The following is a 23,597-nucleotide window of genomic DNA, read 5'->3' as shown; positions in this document are numbered from 1 at the left end:
GTAGTGATCAATGGCTCCATGTCTAGTTGGCAGCCGGTATCAAGTGGAGTGCCCCAAGGGTCGGTCCTGGGGCCGGTTTTGTTCAATATCTTCATAAATGATCTGGAGGATGGTGTGGATTGCACTCTCAGCAAATTTGCGGATGATACTAAACTGGGAGGAGTGGTAGATACGCTGGAGGGGAGGGATTGGATACAGAAGGACCTAGACAAATTGGAGGATTGGGCCAAAAGAAATCTGATGAGGTTCAATAAGGATAAGTGCAGGGTCCTGCACTTAGGACGGAAGAATCCAATGCACCGCTACAGACTAGAGACCGAATGGCTAGGCAGCAGTTCTGCAGAAAAGGACCTAGGCGTGACAGTGGACGAGAAGCTGGATATGAGTCAGCAGTGTGCCCTTGTTGCCAAGAAGGCCAATGGCATTTTGGGATGTATAAGTAGGGGCATAGCGAGCAGATCGAGGGACGTGATCGTTCCCTCTATTCGACATTGGTGAGGCCTCATCTGGAGTACTGTCGTTTTGGGCCCCACACTACAAGAAGGATGTGGATAAATTGGAGAGAGTCCAGCGAAGGGCAACAAAAATGATTAGGGGTCTAGAACACATGAGTTATGAGGAGAGGCTGAGGGAGCTGGGATTGTTTAGCCTGCAGAAGAGAAGAATGAGGGGGGATTTGATAGCTGCTTTCAACTACCTGAAAGGGGGTTCCAAAGAGGATGGCTCTAGACTGTTCTCAATGGTAGCAGATGACAGAACGAGGAGTAATGGTCTCAAGTTGCAGTGGGGGAGGTTTAGATTGGATGTTAGGAAGAACTTTTTCACTAGGAGGGTGGTGAAACACTGGAATGCGTTGCGTAGGGAGGTGGTAGAATCTCCTTCCTTAGAGGTTTTTAAGGTCAGGCTTGACAAAGCCCTGGCTGGGATGATTTAACTGGGAATTGGTCCTGCTTCGAGCAGGGGGTTGGACTAGATGACCTTCAGGGGTCCCTTCCAACCCTGATATTTTATGATTCTATGATATAGCTATACCAGCATAAACCCTAGTATAGATGCAGTTATTCTGGCAAAGAAGTCTTTTGGAGAACTAGTTTAATCTTTACTGGCAGCAATTCTTTTGCCTGTATAAGCTGTGTCTCCCACTGTGGGAGGGAGTTTGCTGGTATAGTGCTATTGGAAAACCTATACTAGGAAACCTTTAGTATAGAGCATAGAACAAGACCTGCTGTTAGTATCTGTAGCCCCTGTTCCTGGATAATCGAAGATACAGATACTGCAAGGATGGGTGCTTTGCAAAGGCAAAAGAAAACAACTAGCAGTTATCAGGCGCTGAACTCTGAACATTGTGTTTGTGATGTGTTAATACAGTTTTGGTACACAGGAGATTTGTATGTGGTGCATGAGTGCATTCATGAGGGAGCGTTCGTTATGTACGGGGGGTCATTCAGAGGGGTGGGTGGGGGAGAGCTGGCTGAAAGTTTTCATTCAAAACTTCGGAAAAAAATTTTTTCTTCAAAATGGAAATGTCAGCGGGAAATGTTTTGCTTTTGACTAATTTTATTGTGTTTTTTTTTGTTGGAAACTACCAACCCAAATGCCGATTTTTGTTGTTTTTGTTTCTGGGAGCCAAAACCAAAAATCTCAACTAGTCAGGCAAAAATTTTCAGTAAAATCCCCAAATTTTTGCCTGATCAGCCAGAATTGTGTGATTTCCTGTTGTTGAAAACAAAAACCAAAATTTTTCATTTGTTGAAATTTTTAACAAGGAAAAAGCTGATTTTCCCAGCCAGCTCTAATATGTAGCAAATTGCAAGGTTTTATGAACCTGACACACAAACGTGCACCCATACCCTCATGTACCCATCCCTTTAATTTACACACATTCCTCTCCACATGCTCATGAACATCCACTCAATTACATTTGTACTCCCTCTCACACAAACACAGTTGTTCTGTTCCCTGGGGAATACGTCTGCTGTGGCATCTCTGGTAGTATGCACCATATGTGCCACCCAGAGCGAGTCTGCAGGAATCCTTTGCTCCCACATGCTGAGTGCTCTCAAATTCCCCAAGCTCATGACATGCAGTGAGGAAGGCAGGAGCTGCAGCACTGGGGCCTTGGAGCTGGAAATGGAGTGAGCTCCTCACAGCAAGCAGAATGGTGGGTTTGCCTTTGGTGAGTGCCTTACCTCCCCTCCCCCCAGGCTGCCAGGACTGCTTCCTCTTCCCCTCCAGTTTTGTCATTCAGGATAGAGGATGTTCTAAGAGTCTAAGGGCAACAATGACCAGTTGGACAAGCCTTGTAGAAGGCTGCCAAGTCTCACAGTGGTGTTTAAGTGACGTGACTGAAGGAGTACACAGTAACAGGATATGACACAATGGTTGACTGAGCAAAAGCAGGCCATATGGCTCTGGAAGAGACATGGAGTGTAATGGTGACAAAATCTATAGGGTTCTATGGAAATTACTCTAACATGTAGCCTTTAAAGGGAAGAAGGGACTTTCCATGGAATTGTTATCCGGTTGAGAATAAGATTCCTGCCCTACTATTGTGTAGATTGGTTTAGAAATTCTACAGCAAGGTTTTCATTCTGTTTGGGTCACTAGAGACTTTCCTAGAAGTGGCTTTTGTCTGAGGATCCCTGGACTTAACCACCTACTCTAGGATTTAACCCACTAACTCCCACCCCTTGTTGGATTGTGTCACTGATGTGGCAGATTTCGGTTTTATGCTTTCCCCAATGACTGCTTCACTTTGGCCTAGGGGTTCTTAAAGCATCTTACCTTGAGAAACTGTGCCTCAAAGCTCACATGCAGAATTTGTGTGTGTCATTACCATGAGTGGATTTGCAGTTACCAGCTGAGTGAATGTAACAAACCTTCTCCAAGTGTGTGCACAGTTGTGGTACCTGTGTTCAAGTTATGTACATGGATTCCTGAAAACGTGACCCCTCGCCAGTATATTGGGTCCAAGATCTGTACAGTACTGTTTGGTGACCTGGCGAGAGGCAGGTGTTCAAAATCCCTGTAATCTAGAGTTTACTCATCTAGAATGACTGCTCAGGAGAGAAGTTGTCCACTAGCACCTTACAGTGTGTTTAGCATCTTGGACTGGCTGGGAAAAGTGACATTCTTGGGAGGTGGGGCATACAGTTCTCCAACAAATGGTGGAAGTGGAGCAGCTTTGGAGGGGTCTCTGCTTTCCCAGTACAGCCAGGAGCGATCCCCTCTGAGACACCCTCCTTCCCTTGCTGGGCTTCAGAGTCTGAGCGGGAATGTCTGCTGCTATTTTTAGCATTATAGCATGAGGCCCATGAGCATGAGTCTGTAGACCTGGGCTCTGGGATTCGCTGCCATGTTTTTGTTTTGTTTTCTTTTGTGTGTGGTATAGACATACCTTTGGTAGCAGGAACTCTCTCGTTTTGCAGGGTACTCTCATATAGTTGCCAACTCTTATGATTTTATCTCCAGTCTGGTGAGATTTGGTGCTTCACTGAAAGTCCCAGTTGCTGGAGTCCATCTATTACCTGTTTCAGAGTAACAGCCGTGTTAGTCTGTATTCGCAAAAAGAAAAGGAGTACTTGTGGCACCTTAGAGACTAACCAATTTATTTGAGCATGAGCTTTCGTGACAGTCTTAGCTTTCGTTTAAAAACACCCAAAACTTTATAGCCAACCTGTGTGCAGAAAAAAGCTTGGAAACATGGACCCTAAATGTTCCCATGCCAGAAGGGAAGTACAAAGAACGCAATGTAATTTTTATTTTTTTTTTTAATATCTTGATTTTTTTCGGGGGGCCTGACTCTCTCAATTTTTGAATGCTTGGGACTGGTGATGCTGCCCTCTGCATGGGCCCTTCTTTATTAAAGGTAAACATGCAAAGTTCCCTCTCTGACTTTCATCACTGGGAGAGAAGCAAAGGCGGCTGCTCACATCAGTCTGTCACTTAGACTCCAGCCTTCTAGCTCTTCGAGGTGGCTGCAGTTTGCTGACCAGGCTGCGCCACTGTCTATTCCATGGAGAGTGCACCCCAGCATGCACAGAAATGGCTCTCCTCTCCAAAGTGACTGGACAAACCAGCTGTATCCTCCAGTCCCTGGGAGGGCCAGCTATGGCTGACAATAAGAAGGATAGGGTGTTCCCATGTGCAGTGCAGGGCACACACAGTGAAGCATTGTTGGGCTCACAATGCCTGAGAGAGATGTTTCTGGCCAGTATGGAAAAGGAACCATTTGCCCCAACCCAGGAAATGTTTACATCTTTCTGCAGGTTAATTTCTCATGAGAAAGAGTCGCATTCTCCAAGCTGGAAACTCTGGGGCACTAGTAACAATGCCATGCATCAGCAAGCAGCTCAGCCCTGCATTGAGCTTGCAACCACTGAGGTCAAGTGAATCCTGGGGACAGGAGTGTGGGCTGATCACAGAGCCTGGGATTCCATTAGTCAGGAAAATTTCTTCTGAATGGTTAGTTTGTAAAAGTTATAGACAACTACTTCAAATAGAGGTCATAAAGGGGAATGCTAGGCAACTTTAACTATAAGCATCAGTCCACACTCCACCTATAGCAGGTGTGGGCAAACTTTTTGGCCCGAGGGCCACATTTGGGTATGGTAATTGTATGGTGGGCCATGAATGCTCATAAAATTGGGGTTCGGGTGCAGGAGGGGGTAAGGGCTCTGGCTGTGGGGTGCAGGCTTTGGGGTTGGGCCAGAAATGAGAAGTTCAGGGTGCGGGAGGGGGCTCCAGGCTGGGGCAGGGGGTTGGGGTGCGAGAGAGGGATCAGGGGACATTCTGCTGCCTCTGGGAGCCTTGGCATATGCACGCGGAGCAGTCTTCAACCCTGCTTCTAAGCTGGAGCGTGGGAGCAGGGCAAGCCCCAGACCCCGCTCCCCAGTGGGAGCTTGAGGGCCGGATTAAACAGGCTGGAGGGCCGGGTGTGGCCCCCAGGCTGTAGTTTGCCCACCTCTGACCTATAGTTACCCATTGGTAATTGGAAATGATCACATCTGTTCAGTGCAAAGAGGGGGAAAAAAAGCCCATTAATTCATGTTTCTCTCACAATATATGCAAAAGCCAAACACTCGTTTCAGCAAACTCAGCATAAATGTGCACAATTATTACATACATTTTTGTAAAATTTGACCAGTGGCTTGCTATTTTTTGAGAATGAGGAAGATTGTAAATGTGAATGTGTGAATGTCCATTTCATGTATTATTCAACAGCATTACAAAATGTTTCACTTTCTGTAACACTGGACTGTATATTCAATAAGGCACTTATGCAAAGGTGGCTAAGCAGATGAGACAAGTTATGAAGTCATAACTTATAATACACAGGTCTTATGTTATTTAATGTTTCTATAACAGTCACACACACATGCCCCAGTCAGGATTGTGGGTGCGACACAAACACACGTGAACATGCAGTGCCTTCCCCAAAGAGCTTCTACTGCAGAGGTCTCCAAACTGTGCCCCCTTTGAGAGGGCTGGGAGGAACGTTTTGGGGGAGAGGGGGCACAGGTGGGGCCTGGGATAGCCCCCACAGGGGGTAGGGAGGGAGTGCCCACCCAGTTCTGCTCCTGGCCCTGTCTGCCGGCCCGGGACTCCAGCTGCCGGCCCCACGCCCGGGGCTCCACTCACCAGGGCTGTGGCCCCAGCCTCAGCCCCCTTACTCCTGAGTGGGGTGCAACCCTGAAAAGTTTGGAGATCACTGATCTTCTGCAAGAAGAGAAGTGAAAAAGTGATAGTTTATTAATAAACAATTTAGTTTTGGGCCAGCGTGCAGAAAACCAAGTACTACAAAAAACTGAAACTAAATCCAAAAGGATAAAATGTTAAAATATTTATAAATACGGATTAAAAAGGATATACACCATTAATCTGTATACAATCACCAGGCTCCTTGCCTTTTCGTTACTTTTAGTGGCTGACTATGCAGATAGGGTAACTGCTCGATACGTTGTCAGTTCCTAAAAAATATTCTGTTTTCTGAGAGATCATAGATAAAGGCATCTGGGACAAAAACATGGAAAGCCAGTTTGACGTTAAATGACAACACAGATTACAATGTAATAAATAATAAAGTAAATATTCCACCTGCCCTAAACTGCATGGACAGAGGCATTTACATTTCTCAGTGCCAATATCTTGGCCTTTTAAGTAAGTTGTCTGCATTGATTGGAAATGAAGAGCTCCTGAGTGTGTGATTACAAGGACTGGGTAAATATCTGGCATACACAAGTCTGTTTTTGACAAGGGGAGCCAGTGTGACATTTGAAATAGAAAAAACTGCTATATCTAGTTGATTATTCATATCCTTTATTCTCAACTTTAATAGGGATTTCACATTTTTAAACTTAAATCTAATCATTTCCGATTCTCAGAAACATAAAGACTGCAAAGAATTCTGAACATGCTCTAACTGAGGAAACTTACGTGAGAAAGTCCTGCTGAGCTGTTCCTCTAAGCATAGCCTGGGCAAAGGCTGTGGGTGCATAGTATGAGTATGAAGCCAAAAATTAATATTACAATATTGACTTTGGACAGAATATCCATTCCTGCCTCAGCTCTAAGCACAGAAGCTAGGGTATTATTTGGGAGACCAAGGATCTTTCTAAGAAATTTGTTTTGACTCACCTCCAGTCCCATGGGATCATTCCACCCCCATATTTCTGCACTGTACAAAATTTGAGCTCACAACTTGTCCTCAAACACTCTTATGGGCCCTACGCTACCAGCACTCCCAGCTGTCTTCGAGACACCACTGACTTCCTGAGGAAACTACAATCCATCGGTGATCTTCCTGAAAACACCATCCTGGCCACTATGGATGTAGAAGCTGTCCACACCAACATTCCACACAAAGATGGACTACAAGCCATCAGGAACAGTATTCCCGATAATGTCACGGCAAACCTGGTGGCTGAACTTTGTGACTTTGTCCTCACCAATAACTATTTCACATTTGGGGACAATGTATACCTTCAAATCAGCGGCACTGCTATGGGTACCTGCATGGCCCCACAGTATGCCAACATTTTTATGGCTGACTTAGAACAATGCTTCCTCAGGTCTCGTCCCCTAATGCCCCTACTCTGCTTGCACTACACTGATGACATCTTCATCATCTGGACCCATGGAAAAGAAGTCCTTGAGGAATTCCACCATGATTTCAATAATTTCCATCCCACCATCAACCTCAGCCTGGACCAGTCCACACAAGAGATCCACTTCCTGGACACTACGGTGCTAATAAGCGATGGTCACATAAACACCACCCTATACCAGAAACCTACTTACCACTATTCCTACCTACATGCCTCCAGCTTTCATCCAGACCACACCACACGATCCATTGTCTACAGCCAAGCTCTACGATACAACCGCATTTGCTCCAACCCCTCAAGACAGAGACAAACACCTACAAGATCTCTCTCAAGCATTCTTACAACTACAGTACGCACCTGCGGAAATGAAGAAACAGATTGACAGAGCTAGAAGAGTACCCAGAAGTCACCTACTAAGGACAGGCCCAACAAAGAAAATAACAGAACGCCACTAGCTGTCACCTTCAGCCCCCAACTAAAACCTCTCCAACGCATCATCAAGGATCTACAACCTATCCTGAAGGACGACCCATCACTCTCACAGATCTTGGGAGACAGGCCAGTCCTTGCTTACAAACAGCCCCCGACCTGAAGCAAATACTCCCCAGCAACCACACCCCACACAACAGAACCACTAACCCAGGAACCTATCCTTGCATCAAAGCCTGTTGCCAACTGTGCCCACATATCTGTTCGCGGGACACCATCACAGGGCCTAATCACATCAGCCACACGATCAGAGGCTTGTTCACCTGCACATCTACCAATGTGATATATGCCATCATGTGCCAGCAATGCCCCTCTGCCATGTACATTGGGCAAACTGGACAGTCTCTACGTAAAAGAATCAATGGACATAAATCAGACGTCAAGAATTGTAACATTCAAAAACCAGTTGGAGAACACTTCAATCTCTTTGGTCACTCGATTACAGACCTAAAAGTGGCAATTCTTCAACAAAAAAACTTCAAAAACAGACTCCAACGAGAGACTGCTGAATTGGAATTTAATTTGCAAACTGGATACAATTAACTTAGGCTTGAATAGAGACTGGGAGTGGATGGGTCATTACACAAAGTAAAACTATTTTCCCCATGTTTATTCCCCCCCTCCACCTTCCACTGTTCCTCAGATGTTCTTGTCAACTGCTGGAAATGGCCCACCTTGATTATCACTACAAAAGGTTCCCCCCTCCACTCCCCCCCCCCGCTCTCCTGCTGGTAATAGCTCACCTTACCTGATCACTCTCGTTACAGTGTGTATGGTAACACCCATTGTTTCATGTTTTCTATGTGTATAAATCTCCCCACTGTATTTTCCACTGAATGCATCCGATGAAGTGAGCTGTAGCTCATGAAAGCTTATGCTCAAATAAATTTGTTAGTCTCTAAGGTGCCACAAGTCCTCCTTTTCTTTTTGTCCCGAATTGGCCCTCTCAGTTGGGTGCCACCAAAGCCAGCATCATTACCTGGCCACGTGCTTCTCCATGCGGAGGAGAGCAAGGTGTCTGGGACTCTAGTGTTGGTAATCTTCTCCCCATTTAGATACTCAGAAACTAACTAATTCACTTCTTAATCATCAGTAGGCTAAGAAAATAGAGTTCTGATCTCTCACTGCAATATAGGTTTGTCAGACCTCAGATCGTTCTTGTATCTTTTTTCTGAGCCATTTCTGATTTGTTTCAACATCCTTTTCAAAGTGTGGGCACTAGAACTTGACTCAGTTTCCAGAAGTGGTAGTACCAATGCCATTTATGGAGGTAATGCTGCTGCCTTATTCTTACTTTGTATTCCCCTCTTTATACTTCCAGAGATTGAGTTAGCCCTTTTTGCCACAGCATCGCACTGGGGACTCATGTTCAGCTGGTTTCCCTATGACCCCTAAATTCTTGTCAGAGTCATTGCTTTCCAGGATCTAGTTCCCGCCCCCCACCCCATCTGCTAAGCACAGTCTGTATTTTTTGTTCTCAGATGTATGAGCTTGCATTTGTCTATATTAAAATGTATGTTGGGTAATTGCAGTGAGTTTATTCTATCTGTGATTTGTCCTTATCATTATTACCACTCCACCAGTCTTTGTGCAATCTGAAAATTGTACAGCAAGGGCATATAAAGCCATTTCTTCCAGATCATTGATAAAGATATTGAATAATTTGGTCCGAAAATCAATCACAGCTGGATCCCACTAGCAGCATCCCCCACTTGATGGTCATTCCCCATTAACAATCTATCCAGTAGCCAGGTTTTAATGACACTGTTTAATATGCGTCGTTGACTTGGTATAGTGCCTATATACTGTGGTACATAGTAGGTCAAATGCTTTACAGAAGTCCAAGTATGTCACCACAATTACCGTAGTCAACCAAACTTGTAATCTCGTCAAAAAATTATATCAGGTTAGTTGGACAAGCTCTATCTTCCATAAAATGAAGATGATTGGCTTTCATTATGCTATTATTCTTAGTTCTTTACTGATTATGTCCTGTATCAGCCATTACATGATTTTACCCACTGTCAATGTCAGGCTAACCAGCCTATAGCTATGCATTTACCCCTATTAAATATTGGCATTTAGCTCTTGCAGTTCTCTGTAACTTCTCCAGTGTTCCAACATTTATTAAAAGTCAACACGAATGGCTCAGAGAGCTCTGTGGCCAATTCTTTTAAAAGTCTTGAGTGCAAGTTATATGCTCTTGCTGATTTTAAATTATTGAAATGTAAGTAGATGCTGTTTGACATCGTCCCTACTTACTGTTGGAACAGAAGATATTCCATTATCACTGTAACATATTAATACATCACCTCGCTTCTTTCCAAATCCATAAATATTTCTGTAACATTTTATTACTTACCATAGGGAATGGATGCCTGAGGACATTGCTAATGTAGCCTGAGCCTTCCACTTGCAGGTCACCAGCCCAGCTCAGTACAGTTTTAAAGTGGTTGCCTTTGAGTGTTTGGAAGGCATTTGGGGGCTCTTACTTCCCCATTAGAGAGCATTCACCCTGAATGACAAACTTGCAGTGTTTGTTAAGCAAGAGCAAAGCCCTGTGTGACTACTTCTAAGTCAGTTTAGAAATAGCTTATAGTGATTTATTTACCTTCAGCTCGTCATCAACTTCACTTAATCGGTTATAGCCATTTCTAATCCAGTTTAAGACTGTTCACACAGGGTTTGCAAACTGAGCAAGTTTGTGGGTGGCCAACCCCTCAGTCAAACAGGATTGTTCTGAACAATACCTTCCCGACTACCTGGAGTCCCTGCTTTGCAGGTTGTTCTCAGAGTCTGCCCCTCAGGTCTGCACAACAGCCTGCCGGAGGATTTGTTCTGCTGCCTCACTGTATGTACTTGTCTGAGTTTCTCTCCATTGAGCTTCAGGTGACCCCTTTTTAGTTCTAAAGCCCAGAGCTGCTCCAACACAGACCTGCCTGTGCTCTCACGTGCACACACACACTCTGCTCCCTCTGGCATTGAGTGAGAAGAAATGTGGTTGTGAGCATATGCACGCACGCGCACACACACACACACACCCCTCCTCCCCACTCTCTCCATCTGGCATTTGGGAACCCGGAGCTGTCTCTTCCATGAGTCAATATAAAGTAAATGTGACCGTTTGGGCACAGAGCTAGCCTCAGCAGTTACCCAGTGTTTTTGCTTGCAGCAATTCAGGAGAAAACAAATTCCAATAGGAAGTCTTTAGGATTGCGTGATTCAACCTGCAGTGTGTCTATTACAGGAGGTTGGCAAACCCAAGGGATAGCTATGGGGCAGTTCCTGTATTCCTGTTGGTGTTAGAGTATGAAACCAATCCTATATATGACAAATTCACTGACCCACACTGGCCTGGCATGGAGAGGGGTAGTGCAGTGCAGAGGGCAGAGTAAAGCTGCTCCTCTTCCTCATGCCATTTTCTGCAGTAGGGGGTAAAAACCTGCATCAGGTCCCCGGCTGTTTTTGGTGAAGACCTGTCTGGATGATGCAAAGCCTGACTCATGATGACAGGACCACAGCCCAGCTCCCATGTCACAGAAGGACTCGATGCCTTGTCACCCTCTGAAATAAGGAGATTAGCAGGAGGGAGCTCACTCATGTCCTCAGACTGGGACCCTTTTCATCTGCAGCCCTGAGAAAGAAGCCTCCCACCATTTTGTGATGGTCTCTCTGAGGGTTCCCTGTGGCAGGCCGGTCTGCATCACTTATTACAACTTCTAGCCAGTCCTTCCAGACTGGGGAACAGATGTTTACCACAGTTCCCCAAGAAACTGAGGGTGGGACCATTTCTGCACCAGTGGGCCATGACCTGACCATGAAAACGAAGTGTAGCCCACACACCATTCACATCAAAAACTATCAAGGTGAAACCTCAGCCATTCGCCTGTCACAAGTGAAACAAAATTCTTCTGCTTGTATCAGAATATACTCCCAGGAGCTGGTTGCTGCTCACAGAATCTCACCAGTTATCTGCTCTCTGACTAGGTGCCCAGCATGTATTTTCTCATTTAAAAAGTGTAACAGCAATTTGTTCTCTATAACTAGGAATCTTTAAATCAAGCTTGTATGCCTTTTTTTTGGTAAAAGGTACATTCTATCTCAATGACAAAATATGGACTAGATGTAAGAATCAGTGGGTGAAATTCCCTGGCCTGTGTTATGCAGGAGGTCAGATGAGGAGATCAGAATTGTTCCTTCTGGACTTAAAAAATCTATGAATTTACAGATTACTCCCATCCCAGGTCTAGCTGACCTGCCTGCACCCAGGGGCTAGCTCCCTGGAAACCCGATCAGAAAGACAATTGGGAGCCACTTCCTCTTTCTCTGTAGTGTTTGACACCTTGTTCTAAATGTCCTGGCTTCCTTTCTCTTTCTTTTGCAATTAAACAAATACCTGCTCTCCAGTTATATGTTCCTTCAGTGGGTTTTTTTGTGGGGGAGACGCATAAGAAGACTGATTCCTGAGCAGATGTCTCCAAAGTAGTAAAGTAGCTGCCATGCTTGCAACAGAGGGTGACTCATGTACAGTTAGTGTTGGGAGAAAAATATGTGAAGGTGCCAGCAAAAACATGCTACACCTCCCAATAGAGTAGCCTTTTGGGTGTGGACCGGACTTTGCCCATATGACTAAGCATAGCCCAGACTGTAGGATTGCTGTGAAAACTCTTACGCGATATGGGATGATTCATGCATCTGCATTCTCAGCTTGACCTGAGGACTTGTTTGGGCCATGTGCTGGTTTTGATCAGTTCCTAGTATCTTAAGCATTTATGCTGTTAAGTCAAACCCTACTGGCCCTGTAGGCTTTGCTGGAGCCAACGACAGGCTCTATACACAACAGACAAGAAGGTTTCCAGATGACATTGGGTTGGAATTCTTTCTAAGCATTTAGTGAAAATGCAGCTGAGAGTAGAGAGTTGCTTGAGAAGCTATCAATTTAGCTTCTGAGGCATGTGATGTAAGCTCTTCCACAAATACTTGTGTTGTATTTGGTACATGTGAGGCTAGTTGTGTTAAGACCTTTTAGGCAGCCACCAGACTGACACCTCCACACATTGCAGTGGCTGTATGATAAGAGTGTTTCAGGGAACTTTGGCCTCTTATCAGGCTCATTTGACAAATACTATTCACTTCTGAACTGCACTGAGAGTATGTTTTCAGATTCCAGAGCTTGAGAAACCTACCTTGTTCCCAGTCTTAGTCAACGATGGGGAATTTGTCAGCATATTGCATGTTAGGATAAAATGCAGAAGGCTGTCTGGTAATTGTGCTTTCCCATCTCTTATTCTGACTAATGCTCTGATGCCCTTGTTTAGCTCTGTTGTACCCTGGGGATCAGTATTAATCTCCAGCCTCCCTGGCTGGTTTGTCCTGGCTTGGAATTAGTACAGCTCTGACACCAAGGACAGCAGTAAGGGTGTGCGTGAGAACTAACACCCACATTCCTTTATGGTGCCCTTGGGTATGTGAAGCAGTGCAAGTGGCTGGCATCATTCTGGAGGTTATTGTACATACTAGTTGACTGGTACGATTGCTGTTGCAAGATGGTCTCTATTCCTGGAGCTAGAGGAATCTCTAGCTTTTTAATGCCTAACAGACTACATCAGCATGTAGCAGCAGGAGAACACTGAGTGGAAGTAAGGACGTGGCATTATTTCTTTATATGGCAGTAATGAGACCATTACTAGCTACTGTGTCTAGTTCTGCTGTCTGCAATTCGAAAGTACGTTGACTGATTGGAAAGGGTTCAGAAGAGAGCTACCAGAATGGCTGGAGGTCTGGAAAACCTGCCTCAGTGAGAAACTAAAGAAGCTCAATGTACTTAGTTTATCCAAGAGAAGGTTAAGAGGTGATGTGATCATGGTCTACATGGGGAAGACATTTCTGATAGTAGAGGGCTCTTTAATCTTGGAGCTAAAGGCAAAACAAAACACACAGGTTGGAAGCTGAAGCTAAACAAATTCAAACTGGAAATAGGGTATTTTTTACAGTGAGGGTATTTAATCACTGGGACAACTTGCCTAGGGACATGGTGGATTCTCCATCACATTGAAGTCTTTAAATCAGCGCTGGATATTGGTCTAAAAGTCAGAAGTTGTGGGCTTGATGCAGAGTTTACTGGATGAGGTTCTTTGTCCTTATGTGTTTTCCCTCCCGTATGATGTTGTCCCTGCTGCTGTCTTCTGCCACCTGCCAGATTTTCATGAGAAGGCTGGAGATGGACAAATGAATCATAGAATCATAGAATATCAGGGTTGGAAGGGACCCCAGAAGGTCATCTAGTCCAACCCCCTGCTCGAAGCAGGACCAATTCCCAGTTAAATCATCCCAGCCAGGGCTTTGTCAAGCCTGACCTTAAAAACCTCTAAGGAAGGAGATTCTACCACCTCCCTAGGTAACGCATTCCAGTGTTTCACCACCCTCCTAGTGAAAAAGTTTTTCCTAATATCCAATCTAAACCTCCCCCACTGCAACTTGAGACCATTACTCCTCGTTCTGTCATCTGCTACCATTGAGAACAGTCTAGAGCCATCCTCTTTGGAACCCCCTTTCAGGTAGTTGAAAGCAGCTATCAAATCCCCCCTCATTCTTCTCTTCTGCAGGCTAAACAATCCCAGCTCCCTCAGCCTCTCCTCATAACTCATGTGTTCTAGACCCCTAATCATTTTTGTTGCCCTTCGCTGGACTCTCTCCAATTTATCCACATCCTTCTTGTAGTGTGGGGCCCAAAACGACAGTACTCCAGATGAGGCCTCACCAATGTCGAATAGAGGGGAACGATCACGTCCCTCGATCTGCTCGCTATGCCCCTACTTATACATCCCAAAATGCCATTGGTCTTCTTGGCAACAAGGGCACACTGCTGACTCATATCCAGCTTCTCGTCCACTGTCACCCCTAGGTCCTTTTCTGCAGAACTGCTGCCTAGCCATTCGGTCCCTAGTCTGTAGCGGTGCATGGGATTCTTCCGTCCTAAGTGCAGGACTCTGCACTTATCCTTATTGAACCTCATCAGATTTCTTTTGGCCCAATCCTCCAATTTGTCTAGGTCCTTCTGTATCCTATCCCTCCCCTCCAGCGTATCTACCACTCCTCCCAGTTTAGTATCATCCGCAAATTTGCTGAGAGTGCAATCCACACCATCCTCCAGATCATTTATGAAGATATTGAGCAAAACCGGCCCCAGGACCGACCCTTGGGGCACTCCACTTGATATCGGCTGCCAACTAGACATGGAGCCATTGATCACTACCCGTTGAGCCCGACAATCTAGCCAGCTTTCTACCCACCTTATAGTGCATTCATCCAGCCCATACTTCCTTAACTTGCTGACAAGAATACTGTGGGAGACCGTGTCAAAAGCTTTGCTCAAGTCAAGAAACAATACACCCACTGCTTTCCCTTTATCCACAGAACCAGTAATCTCATCATAAAAGGCGATTAGATTAGTCAGGCATGACCTTCCCTTGGTGAATCTATGCTGGCTGTTCCTGATCACTTTCCTCTCATGCAAGTGCTTCAGGATTGATTCTTTGAGGACCTGCTCCATGATTTTTCCAGGGACTGAGGTGAGGCTGACTTGCCTGTAGTTCCCAGGATCATCCTCCTTCCCTTTTTTAAAGATTGGCACTACATTAGCCTTTTTCCAGTCATCCGGGACTTCCCCGGTTCGCCACGAGTTTTCAAAGATAATGGCCAATGGCTCTGCAATCACAGCCGCCAATTCCTTCAGCACTCTCGGATGCAACTCGTCCGGCCCCATGGACTTGTGCACGTCCAGCTTTTCTAAATAGTCCCTAACCACCTCTATCTCCACAGAGGGCTGGCCATCTCTTCCCCATTTTGTGATGCCCAGCGCAGCAGTCTGGGAGCTGACCTTGTTAGTGAAAACAGAGGCAAAAGAAGCATTGAGTACATTAGCTTTTTCCACATCCTCTGTCACTAGGTTGCCTCCCTCATTCAGTAAGGCCCACACTTTCTTTGGCTTTCTTCTTGTTGCCAACATACCTGAAGAAACCCTTCTTGTTACTCTTGACATCTCTGGCTAGCTGCAGCTCCAGGTGCGATTTGGCCCTCCTGATATCATTCCTACATGCCCGAGCAATATTTTTATACTCTTCCCTGGTCATATGTCCAACCTTCCACTTCTTGTAAGCTTCTTTTTTATGTTTAAGATCCGCTAAATGGCTCATATAAACTCTGCCAATGTATCCCTTCTGCTAGGCAGCAACAGGAGTAACAAGAGCCAGGTTCAACAGAACATCAGGAGTCCCTTTTAAAATAAATAAAATGGTCAGCTCAAGCCCCACCTGACACCTTGTTCATGTCCAGTTTTTAGAAATTTATAATCTAACCATTGGGACCCTCTTACAGGTGATTTTTCACCACTTCCGAACACAGGGGAGTCCTGGAAATAGGAAACAGGAATCTTTTTTATTTGGTAAACAAGATAGACGTTCCTTAACACAACAAAATAAAATTAGCCAAACCACAAAGTATATATGAAGGGCATGGCCAACTCCATGGGCTCAGTTATTAATTCCCTGGCCTTTTGGGGGGCCTGAGACTTTACTGAAATGCAATCCCCTCAACCAGGCCAAGCTGGGGCTAGTCTGCTCACCCAGGTCCAGTTCCCTGACATCAACTCCACAAGGGTCCAGAAGCCTGGGCTGGAAGCCAGCACAAAGCAAGACACCCAGTGTCTGTCTTTCTCCTGTTCATCTTGGGCTCACTACTGAATCCAAGCCGCTATCCATCAGCTCATGGTGACCCATTTCTCCCAGCGTATCCGCTTCACACTTCATATAACTGTAACCATTTATACAGTTATATGGCACTGTTTCTCAGAACAGCTCACAAGTAAACTACAGAAATGCAGAAAAATAGGCTGTACTTGGCAGTGGTGGTTCAATTTTAATTCCTTGATAAGGTGTCATTTTCCAGTGAATTTACTGCACTATATTTTGTAAAATTAATTAACTCTTAGTAATCTGAGAGGAGACCTCTCTCCAGATTTGTGTCTGTGTCTTAGATGCTTGCAAATGATAAAGGGACACATTGTGATTTGAAGGTATTGGTTCAACATACAGTCCCCTCCACATGCACTGTGTGGAGGGGATGGACCATGGCTCCACCTCTTCCTCACCCTCCCTGTGGTAGGTAGGGCCCATGGAGATATTAGTAGAGAACCCCACTTAGACAAGTTAGATGTCTTCCAGTCAGCAGGGCCTGATGAATTACACATTAGAATACACAAGGAACTGGTTGAAGAGATCTCTGAGCCATCAGCGATTATCTTTGAGAACTCATGGAGGATGGAAGAGATACCAGAGGACTGGAAAAGGGCAAATATAGTACCTATCTATAAAAAGGGGAATAAGGACAATCCAGGGAATTATAGACTAGTCATCTTAACTTCAATACCCAGAAAGATAATGGAACAAATGATCAAACATTCTATTTGTAAGCACCCAGAAGAAAATAAGTTAACAGTCAACATGAATTTGTTAAGAATAAGTTATGTCAAACCAAACTAATATCTTTCTTTGTCAAGGTAACAAGCCTTGTGGACGGGGGAAGCAACAGATTTAATATATTTTGACTTCAGTAAGGCTTTTAATGTGGTCTCTTACTACCTTCTCATAAACAAACTAGAGAAATATAGCCTAGATGAACCTACTATGAGGTGGGTGCAGAACTGGCTGGAAAACCATATTCAGAGAGCAGTTACCAGTGGCTCACAATTGAGCTGGAAGGGACCTGCAAGGATCTGTCCTATGTCCAGTACTATTTGATGTCTTCATAAATGATTTGGATAATGGCATAGAGAGTACACTTTATAAAGTTTGTGGATGATACCAAGCTGGGAGGGGTACCAAGCGCTCTGGAGGACAGGATTAGATTTCAACATGATCTTGATAAACTGGAGAAATGGTCTGAAGTAAATAGGATGAAGTTCAATATGGACAAATGCAGAGTACTAAACTTAGGAAGGAATAATCAATTGCATAAATACAAAATGGGAAATGACTCCTAAGGAAGGAGTACTGCAGAAAGGGATGTGGGGGTTATAGTGGATCACAAACTAAATATGAGTCAACAATGTAATTCTGTTGCCCCAAAAAAAAAAAAAAAGTGATCATTATGGGACGTATCAGGAGTGTTATAAACAAGAAGTAATTTCTTCCACTGTACTCAGTATTGATAAGGCTTCAGCTGGAGTATAGCATCCAACCCTGGGCTCCACACTTCAGGAAAGATGTGGACAAATTGGAGAAAGTCCAGAGCAGAGCAAGAAAAATTATTAAAGGTTTAGAAAACATGACTGACAAGGAAAGATTGTAAAAATTGGGTTTGTTTAGGCTGAAGAAGAGAAGACTGAGGGGGGACATAAGTCTTCAAGTATGTAAAAGGTTGTTATAAAGAGGAGGATGATAAATTGTTCTCTTTAACCCCTGAGGACAAAACAAGAAGCAATGGGTTTAAATTGCAGCAAGGGAGATTTAGGGTAGACATGAGGAAAAAATTCCTGACTGTAAAGGTGGAAAAGCACTGGAACAGGTTATCTAGGAAGGTTGTGGAATCTCCATCTTTCATTGGAGGTTTTTAAGAACAGATTAGACAAAAACCTGTTAGAGATGGTCTACTCTAGATAATCCTGCCGCAATGCAGGGACTGGACTAGATGATTTATCAAGATCCCTTCCAGGCCTACATTTCTGTGATTCTAACCCAGGTAAGTGCAAGGAGAATTGGGCCTGAGAAAATATTCATATTTTTCTCCCTCCTCCTTGTAACAACCTTATATGTACTTGAAAACTGTTATGTCCCACCTCAGTCTTCTCTTCTCCAGACTAAACAAACCCAGTTTTTTCAATCTTCCCTCGTAGGTCATGTTTTTTAGACCTTTAATCATTTTTGTTGCTCTTCTCCTGAACTTTCTCCAATTTGTCCACCTCTTTCCTGAAATGTGGTGCCCAGAACTGGCCACAGTACACAATACAATAATTGCTAGCTTGTATTTATACAAACATTGTGTTTCTGCATCCTCCTCAGCCCACCGCACTGAGGATGCTGGAACAGAGAACAAATTTGTATGAAGGGCTCGGCATGTTTGTAAATTTGTATATAGGAATATTTGAGGAGGATGATGATTTGTTTCTGTTTCTGTTGCACACACAGTGCACTTTCCAAACACAATCCCTGCCCGGAAGAGCTCAACCCAAAAAGGCAAAGGGCAGGGAAAAAGGGCATAACCTCTAGTAAAGTGGGTAAGATGGTAATTTGTCACATTGTTGTTAAAACATTTCGTTAACCACAGTGATTTTTATTTAATGCTATTTCTGTACTGTTCCCATATGACTACACTCTGTCCTGGATTTAACCTGGAATTGATGAGCTTCTGTAGTTTGCACACTGAGCTCATTTTTTCTGAGGTCAGTATGTGGTTGGGTTTTATATAAAACAGTTAAATAAAATTGAATTTTAAGACAATAATAGTTAATTAGTGTTTGCCAAAGTCAGAAATACAGTTCTTGGCTCAGGCTCGGCTAGGGAATGGACATGAATCACAAGGAGTTTTCAGAGTGAGGTTGATGGCTTTGATTTGTTGGGAGGGCCCATTGGTTGAATTGGACCCAGGTCCAAATAAGCGGTAATCCATCCTCAGTCCTTGAGGAAATAGTGGCTATTAAGCAAATCTCAGACAGTGTTAATGGAAAGTGAATTTTAAAACAACAACTTAGCGTTCACTCTGGAAACCTGATTCTAGGTGTTCCCTTCCTCCTGTTGGAGAACAGAAACATGCCATGTGATCTGTGTGTCTAATCAGAACTTATCAGAACTGCTGGGAAGGTGACTCTTGAATACCCATAGCAAACTGCTCACAAAACTGCAACAGCAGATTAGTCACAGAAAGTACTCAGCAAATCAGCTAACTAGGGACAGGATTTGAGTGAATCGGTAGCTGCTCATAGCCACTTTGTATGCATGATAAAAGGCGAGATCTGCCTGACCAATGAACGGCATGGACTCCTTCCAAACTCAATGATCTCTTCCCTTTTCCTCAGGCCTGAGGACTGAGACAGGAAGATGTCTGAAGTGCGGCGTGACAGCACGAGCAGTTTACAGCGGAAGAAGCCGCCATGGCTCAAACTCGACATACCGGTTCCCATCTCTGTGGCAATGCCTGAGGAGCCCACCTTTGTGCAGGTACTGGTATGAGTAATGTACAAAGATCGGGGAGGGGGCATAAGGAATGAATATGTGAGTTCAATGTAGTCTGTACGCACAATGGGAAGGGATTTGGATGCTTAGAGCTTTGGACTCTACTGTGTTGAGAGCCTGTTTGCATTATATGGTCTAGGGATACTTTATTATATGGCATTATATGGTCTAGGCCTCCTAGATACAAAACAGGTAGGGCATATTAAATGGTTATTAAGTTACAGGGGTAAGGATGGAAACGAGAGCTTCATTTAAGTCAGGTGATCTGAATTGTACCTTCCAACAGACAAAGGGAGGCAGAAGGTGGGTTGTCTGGAAAGAAAAGATGAAGAGTAAGTGGAGTGTTAACATGTCAGTATGCCAGGAGCATGGGAAATCAGCAACAACCCAGTGGATCCTAAGAGCCACACAATGGACTACAGTACCAGGGAGAATGAAAAAATGGGAATGGGGCGGTTACATATATATCAAGGGCAGAGAGGAACTGGGAAGAAAGTAGCTCCATTAATAAGTGAGGAAGGGATGAAATTAACAATTCATAAATAGTTGATAGTGAACTCTTCTTTTTAAACTTGTCTTCAACAACAAAAATAGTGAGAAGGTGTTTAGTACAGGAAGTAAGGTAGGAATAGCCTGTACAATAACTATTGATAAAAGGCAGTTAAGAATTAAATACGTAATAAGTTCCATATGGTGATGCTGGCATCTATTATCCCCTCCCTTCCCCATGGAGCCTGGTTTGCAGCTCTTGATATGAAGGACGTCTATGTCCACGTCGACATTCACCCAACCCACTGGAAATTTCTCCCTTTCCGGGTAGAACTACACCACTACCAGAATGGTATTTAGTCATTATTTAACTGCATCACATTGTTGGCTTATATTCAAATTGTGATCCACTATCACCCCAGACCCTTTTCAGAAGTACTACCACCTAACTAGTTATTCCCCATTTTCTATTTGTGCAAGGATCTGGAGGATGGTGTGGATTGCACTCTCAGCAAATTTGCGGATGATACTAAACTGGGAGGAGTGGTAGATACGCTGGAGGGGAGGGATAGGATACAGAAGGACCTAGACAAATTGGAGGATTGGGCCAAAAGAAATCTGATGAGGTTCAATAAGGATAAGTGCAGAGTCCTGCACTTAGGACGGAAGAATCCCATGCACCGCTACAGACTAGGGACCGAATGGCTAGGCAGCAGTTCTGCGGAAAAGGACCTAGGGGTGACAGTGGACGAGAAGCTGGATATGAGTCAGCAGTGTGCCCTTGTTGCCAAGAAGGCCAATGGCATTTTGGGATGTATAAGTAGGGGCATAGCGAGCAGATCGAGGGACGTGATCGTTCCCCTCTATTCGACATTGGTGAGGCCTCATCTGGAGTACTGTGTCCAGTTTTGGGCCCCACACTACAAGAAGGATGTGGATAAATTGGAGAGAGTCCAGCGAAGGGCAACAAAAATGATTAGGGGTCTAGAACACATGAGTTATGAGGAGAGGCTGAGGGAGCTGGGATTGTTTAGCCTGCAGAAGAGAAGAATGAGGGGGGATTTGATAGCTGCTTTCAACTACCTGAAAGGGGGTTCCAAAGAGGATGGCTCTAGACTGTTCTCAATGGTAGCAGATGACAGAACGAGGAGTAATGGTCTCAAGTTGCAGTGGGGGAGGTTTAGATTGGATATTAGGAAAAACTTTTTCACTAAGAGGGTGGTAAAACATTGGAATGTGTTACCTAGGGAGGTGGTAGAATCTCCTTCCTTAGAGGTTTTTAAGGTCAGGCTTGACAAAGCCCTGGCTGGGATGATTTAACTGGGAATTGGTCCTGCTTCGAGCAGGGGGTTGGACTAGATGACCTTCAGGGGTCCCTTCCAACCCTGATATTCTATGATTTGATTTTTTCTACCTAAATGCAAAGTACTTTACTTATCTTTATTGAATTGCATCTTGTTGAATTCAGAACAATTCTCCAATTTGTCAAGGTCATTTTGAATTCTAATTCTGTTTTCCAACGTGCTTGCAACTCCTCCCAGTTTGGCGTCATCTGCAAATTTCATAAGCATACTCTCCACTCTATTATACAGGTCATTAATGAAAATATTGAATAGTACCAGACCCAGGACTGACTTTTCTGACATCCCACTAGATATGACTTTTTGGTTTGACAGTGAACCATTGATAACTACTCTTTGCGTACAGTCTTTCAACCAGTTGTGCCCCCGCTTTATAGTAACTTCATCTAGAATGCATTTCCTAGTTTGCTCGAGAGAAAGTCATGTGGAACTAATCTCCATGCTTGAATAATAAGAGTATAGAAGTAGGGAATGTTCTATCGACCACCTGACCAGAATGGTGACAGTGGTTTGTGAAATGCTCAGGGAGATCAGAGAGGCTACAAAAACAGAAAACCCAATAATAATGGTGGATGTCAACTATTTCCTTATTGACTGGGTACATGTACCTCATGCAGAGATAAAATTTCTAGACACCTTTAACAATTGCTTCTTGGAGCAGCTAGTCCAGGAATGCACAAGGGGAGAGGCATTTTTGATTTAGTCCTAAGTCATGGAGTCCTAAAGTACACAGGATCTGGTCCAAGAGTTGAAAATAGCTGAACTGTTCGGTAACAGTGAATATAATGTAACTAAATTTAATGTGCTTGTAGGGGGGAAAATGCCAATGAAACCCTCCACAGTAGCATTTAACTTCAAAAAGGGCAACTACCTAAAAATGAGGAGGCTAGTTTAAAAAAAATTAAAAGGAACAGTCACAAGAGTGAAATGCTTGCAAGCTGCATGGAAAATATTTTAAGATACCATAATAGAGGCTCAAACTGAATATATACACCAAATAAAAACAACAAAAAAACAGTAAGAGGACCAAAAAATGCCCCTGTGGCTAAACAACATAATTAAAGAGGTGGTTAGAGGCAAAAAGGCATCCTTTTAAAAATTGGAAGTCAAATCCTAATGAGGAAATTAGAAAGGAGCATATACTCTGGCAAGTCAAGTGTAAAAATGTAATCAGGCAGGCTGAAAAAGAATTTGAAGAGCAACTAGCAAGACGCAAACGAAAGCAACATTTTTTTTTTAAGTACATCAGAAGCAGGAAGCCTGCCAAACAGCCAGGGGGCCGCTGGATGATCCAGGTGCTAAAGGAGCACTTGAGGAAGACAAGGCCATTGTGGAGAAGCTACATGAATTCTTTGCATCTGTCTTCACTGGAGAGGCTGTGAGGGAGATTCCTTAGGTGACAAATCTGAGATACTGTCCCAGGTTGAGGTGTCAATAGAGGAGGTTTTGGAATAAATTAAATGGTAATAAGTCCTTTGGACCAGATAGTATTCACCCAAGAGTTCTGAAGGAAATGCAGATATGAAATTGCAGAACTACTAGCTGCAGTATGTAACCTATTGCTTAAATAAGCCTTTGTACTAGATGCCTAGAGGATATCTAATGCAAAGCTGATTTTTAAAAAAGTGTCTAGAGGTGATCCTGGCAATTACAGGCCGGTAAGTCTAACTTCAGTATGAGGGAAATTGGTGAAACTATAGGAAAGAACAGAATTATCAGACGCATAGAGGAACATGATATTTGAGGAAGAGTCAACTTGGCTTTTGTAAAGGAAAATCATGCCTCATCAAATCTATTAAAATTCTTAGAGAGGATCAACAAATGTGGACAAGGATGATCCAGTTGATATAGTGTACTTGAAGTTTCAGAAAGCCTTTGACAAAGTCCCGCACCAAGGGCTCTTAAGCAAAGTAAGCTGTCATGTG

The 23,597-nt window shown here is 44.0% G+C and overlaps 2 protein-coding genes across 4 annotated transcripts in view; one reads left to right on the top strand and one right to left on the bottom strand.

Annotated features, from left to right (window-relative positions):
- SNRNP25 (small nuclear ribonucleoprotein U11/U12 subunit 25) overlaps positions 1-23,597 on the bottom strand; it is a 176,133-nt gene that overhangs the window by 93,399 nt on the left and 59,137 nt on the right. The gene's annotated exons all lie outside the window — the stretch shown is intronic.
- Positions 1-23,597, top strand: part of RHBDF1 (rhomboid 5 homolog 1) — a 116,337-nt gene that overhangs the window by 35,588 nt on the left and 57,152 nt on the right. For all 3 annotated transcript variants that reach the window (XM_073362664.1, XM_073362661.1, XM_073362662.1), the window contains exon 2: positions 19,666-19,807. In XM_073362664.1, coding sequence (XP_073218765.1) covers positions 19,688-19,807 — 120 coding nt within the window. In that variant the 5' untranslated portion in view covers positions 19,666-19,687. The remainder of the gene's footprint in view (positions 1-19,665; positions 19,808-23,597) is intronic.

Source organism: Lepidochelys kempii, chromosome 10, assembly GCF_965140265.1.
Source record: "Lepidochelys kempii isolate rLepKem1 chromosome 10, rLepKem1.hap2, whole genome shotgun sequence".
Classification (NCBI taxonomy): Eukaryota; Metazoa; Chordata; order Testudines; family Cheloniidae; genus Lepidochelys; species Lepidochelys kempii.
Note: the sequence above shows the minus strand (reverse complement) of the source record. Positions and strands in the feature narration are given on the sequence as shown.